Consider the following 5285-nt stretch of genomic DNA (forward strand, 5'->3'; position numbering starts at 1 on the left):
AAAAAAAAAAAAAAATATAAAAAAAGGAAAAAAAAAAAAAAGGAAAAAAAAAAAACAAACAAAAAAATTCAACAACATGGATAAAAAATATATACATTTAGCTATTCATAAAAATGTTAAGAATATACAAAATGATACTTTTTATAATAAGGATGAAAATATTTACAATTGTAAGAATCAAACAAATTTTATTCATCAAAATTATTCTGAAATAAAAAAAATCGTGAATAAAAAGAAAGTATCATTTGAACATGATAATAATGAAGAAAAAAAAAAAATAAATATTATGAAATTTATAAAAAATAATAAATCATTCCAAAATTCAAATGGGGAATATTATTTAATAAATGACTTATCAAATGGTATATGTAGTGATAGTATATTTTATAAATCATTACAATCAAAATCGTCATCACCATCATCATCACAATCATCATCATCACCATCATCACCATCACCATCACCATCACCGTCACCATCATCATCACCATCACCGTCACCATCATCACCACCATCACCTTCACCATCACCATCATCATCATCACCACCATCACCATCACCTTCACCATCATCATCACCTTCACCATCACCACCATCTCCGTCACCCCCCTTATCTTATAAAGACAACTTTTCCAGTTCATCCTCTTGTAGTTCTTTAGAACGATTACCTTCATATGAAAAAAAATTATTATCTTCATCACAATCAAATATAGAACACATAAAAAACCTTCCCTTAGATGTCTTAAGCAATAATAATAATTCGGCAAATATAAAAATAAAAAAAAGTAAATCAAAATATAACAATGATAAAAAAGAACAGAAGAAATTCCCATTGATTCTGAATAAATCAAGTTCTGAATTTTCACCTTCTCATTCGTACACCTCCGAATCATATGATTATAATATTAAACCATCCTTACAATCAGCATCTAATAATTCTTTAGATTCTTCTTGTAGTATATATTCAACATGTTCTTCATCCTCCTCGTATGTTTCTTCATTATATTCCAATAGAAGTAATGATATTCTGAATTTTTCTAGAAATAAAATAATTAAATATTGCAATAATATATACATGAATACCAAATTAGCATACTCTTATATGAATGGTTTCATAATTCCGCATGAAGATTTAATATTTATACACCCTATCGAAAATTATTATATGGATAATACAAATGAAAATAATAATATAAATAATCGTTATACTAAAGAAAAAATTATGAATCATAATTTTTCATTTAATACAAAAAACAACACATCCTTTATAGATATAAACACAAACATATTTTCATCAAACAAACAACAAAATATAAATAACTTTGGAAAATATAAAAAAATGAAAAGTAGAATGTTTAAAGGTAAATATATGGGAAAAGAAGTAGCTATAAAAATATTAGTTGGAAAAATAAAAAATTTTAAAAAACTTCATAAGATATTATATAATTTATACAACTTAAGACATTCAAATTTTGTTCTTATAATGGGAGTATCTATTCATTATCCTTTTGTTTTTATAATTTATGAATATATGAAAAATAAGTGTCTCTTTTCATACCTACACTGTATTAAATATAAACATGTCTATATAAGCACTTTCCTTCAAAGGTATAAGACATTGTTACATATTACTCAACAAGAAAAAATTAAAAAAACAAACAACATAAATAATAACAACATAAATAATGACAAAGATTACAATGATAAGAAGAAAGAAGATGAACAGCATAATATTGATCATCAAGACACATTTGTAGATTTACCAGAGAAAAGTAATACATCAAGTGATGATAATAATTCAACAGATATTAGTCAAATACAAAAGGAAAATTTTCATTTCATAAATAAAAAAATTGAAGAAAAGAAAGGTATTATTTATGATGATCATACAAGTACTCTTTCTGATCATAGTATACATAATATTAACAAAAGTTATTATAATGTATATAAAAAGAAAATGAATATATTTCATTACGAACATAATGTATTATGTGGAGCATACGATAATAATGATGATAATATAAATGATGATAATATAAATGATGATAATATAAATGATGATAATATAAATGATGATAATATAAATGATGATAATATAAATGATGATAATATAAATGATAATCATATAAATGATAATCATATAAATGATAATCATATATATTCTAATAATATTTATGATAATCATAAGAACACATCATTAAATTCAAAGGAACAAAACATCGATCACAATATTGAACAGATTAATGAATGTAACAAATATGCTTCAGAAACAAAATATACTATAAAAAAAAGCAATTTAAAAAATAATATTATATCACATAAAAACTTTCAAACATGTAATCAAATACAAATGAACCAACCATATACATTTCCGCCATATCAAAAAGAATTATCAGCCTATTTAAAAAATGAAAAAACAAAAATGAAAAGAAAAGTTCTCTTTAGTTATTTAAAAACTCATATACATTTTAATTCACAACAAATTAATGACCAACATAATCGTTTAAGCGTTCAAAAAATAATGAAAATTATAACGTAAAAATAAAATTATAAATATAGACATAAAAATAAATATACATATATATTATATGTTATATATATATATATATATATATATATATATATATTATATGTTATATATATTTTTTTTTTTTTTTTTTTTTTTTTTTAAATGTAGAGATGTGACTTTGGCTTGCACTTATTTAGAAAAGGAAAAGGTAATGAGATGAATGAATGGATTTATTTTTGCATATATATTTTTGTTAAATTTTTAACTCTATAAAAATCTTCTGATATATATATATATATATATATATATATATATATATATATGTATGTATGTATGTATGTATGTATATATGTATGTTTTCTTTATTTTTATATATTCATGTTGATTATTAACCCTCACCTCGTTTGTATTAGATGAGTCCAATAAATTTAAAACCAACAAATATATTACTTGACGAATCTCTGAACGCTAAAATATCTGACTTTGGTATATCAAAAATAGAAGAATGTCTAGATATGAATATTGATTATTCCTATAAAATTTCATCAAACAGTGTGATAAAAATTAACAAAAAAGAATATGAACAAAAGAAAGCGAAAAAAATAAAAATAGTAAACAAAAATAATAATGATTTGTTATATTTGTATGATCATAATAATAATGTGTATAAATATAATACACAATATATTGATGTTACCTATAATAGTTCTTATCCCTCCATTTTTTATTGGACTCCCCCAGAAGTAATTATAAAATCATATAATATATATATATATTATTCATACATCTTAATTTACATACAATATACAAACAACTTTATTTCTTTTTTTTTTTTAGATATTAAGGGGGAAAAAAAATAAAAAATTTTATTCAGACATTTATGCTTTCGGAATCATACTTTGGGAAATGGTTAAAAAAAAAAAAAAAAAATTGTTTTTTTAATGTTGAATGTATATTTTATAAATAATCATATATGTAGTTATATGTAAATTATTTGAGTTATTTTCCTTTTTTCATTTTTTTTTTTTGTCTTTAGCTATCTAATGATATTCCATATAATTACCCCTTTGCCTCACACATAATGGTAATAAAAGAACAAAAAAAAAAAAAAAAAATTTTAAATAAATATAATAATATATCATTATATTAAGTAAAACCCCTATTTAAATACTTTTTATTATTTTACATTATAGGCTGCAGTTGGATATGCTAATGAAGAATTATCTTTTAACAATATCCCAGTGTCAATACAAGTAATAATAAGACAAGGAAAAATATATATCATAAACGGTTACACGGAAATGTATATATGTATATATTATTTGATCTGTCAACAAATATAATATTTTATATTTTTTTTATTTTTCAGAGTTTGATAAAAGCTTGTGTAAATAGAAACAAATATAAAAGACCTACATTTGAACATATATTAAAAACAATATCTACGTTATATCAAAAGGTAAACCTTTTATAAAAATATATAAAAATATATAATTTTTTTTATATTATTATGTGAATTTTTTTTTTTTTTTTTTTTAGGCAAATACAAAAGTAGAGGATGCATTAATTTCATTTATGGATGGAACATAAATATATATATAAATAATATACCTATATATTCTTTTGTAATTTTTATGTATATATGATATCTCTCCCTTAATAATGGTTGTTTGTCACATATATACAATATATATTTATTTCTATGTTCATATTATATTATATGATTTAATTATTTACTTATTTATTTATTTTATTTTATTTTTGTGTGTGTGTGTATGTACAACATTGTTGAATTCTCTTCACGTGTTTTTATTATATTATATATATGTATATATCTCCCTATCCACTTTTCACATTAAAAAAAAAAAACAAAATTAATACACACACATATATATATATATATATATGTATATTTTTTTTTTTTGGGGTGTACCTTTTATATATATTGTAATATAATTTTCGAACGTATAAAATTTTTTAACAAAATAAATTCGATATAAGAATTTTTTTTTTTTTTTTTTTTTTCTTATTATTTTATTTAACCAACCTAAAAAAAAAATGCCCGAATTTTATGAGAACGATGAAGATGTTCTACAAATGATCCAACATATAAAAAAAATAACTAAAGAATCTAAAAGAAAATATGAACTTGATATAGATACTCTCGTTGAAGATACAAAAACTAACTTAATTAATAATGTGAATGAGGAGAAAGATAATATGAAACAAGAAATTGACGAAAAAATAAAAAAATTCAAGCAGGAAATTACAAAACATGAAAAAAATATTAAAGAGAAAAATAAATTGTATCAAAAATTAAAACGTGAATTAGCTAATGCTGTAAACAATTATAAAAATAAAATCAAGGTTAAACATAAAAAAAATGAATAATAACGACAACAAAAAAAAATTATCTATCATCTATCTATATATACACATATGTTATATATATATATATATATATATATATATTTCCTTGTAGGAGTTTTATTTACAAACTGAAAATTTTATGAAGACATATGAAAATGAAAAAAAAGAACTCGACGAATTAGAAGATAAAGAATGGAAAGACTTGAATATACAATGTATAGAAATTTTAAATAATACCAAGTCAAATATATATGCTACTAAAGATGAAACTAGCGAAAAACTTAGAAAGGTATTAAAATCCATTCTTTAAATATTTTATTTTTTCTCATTAAAAATTTTTTTTTTTTTTTTTTTTTTTTTTTTTTTTTTTTTAAAAAGTGAAATTTTTTTTTTTTTTTTTTTTTTT

At 20.7% G+C, this 5285-nt stretch overlaps 2 protein-coding genes across 2 annotated transcripts in view; both read left to right on the forward strand.

Moving 5' to 3' along the window:
• PRSY57_1105300 (protein kinase, putative) overlaps positions 1-4099 on the forward strand; it is a gene marked incomplete at both ends in the record, with an annotated part of 5352 nt that extends 1253 nt beyond the window's left edge. The window contains 8 exons of the mRNA XM_020114920.1: positions 1-2535; positions 2678-2717; positions 2923-3252; positions 3347-3418; positions 3546-3593; positions 3703-3762; positions 3879-3968; positions 4049-4099. The exon at positions 1-2535 is cut by the window's left edge and continues 1253 nt beyond it. Of these exons, the coding sequence (XP_019970289.1) occupies positions 1-2535; positions 2678-2717; positions 2923-3252; positions 3347-3418; positions 3546-3593; positions 3703-3762; positions 3879-3968; positions 4049-4099 (3226 nt within the window). The remainder of the gene's footprint in view (positions 2536-2677; positions 2718-2922; positions 3253-3346; positions 3419-3545; positions 3594-3702; positions 3763-3878; positions 3969-4048) is intronic.
• A 468-nt stretch (positions 4100-4567) lies between these two features.
• On the forward strand, positions 4568-5189 carry PRSY57_1105400 (hypothetical protein; the record flags this gene model as incomplete). Its single annotated transcript, XM_012908025.1, has 2 exons — positions 4568-4876; positions 4992-5189. The coding sequence occupies 2 exons, from the start codon at positions 4568-4570 to the stop codon at positions 5187-5189; spliced, it is 507 nt and encodes a 168-aa protein (XP_012763479.1).
• Positions 5190-5285: the final 96 nt, after the last annotated feature.

Source organism: Plasmodium reichenowi, chromosome 11 (assembly GCF_001601855.1).
Source record: "Plasmodium reichenowi strain SY57 chromosome 11, whole genome shotgun sequence".
NCBI lineage: Eukaryota > Apicomplexa > Aconoidasida > Haemosporida > Plasmodiidae > Plasmodium > Plasmodium reichenowi.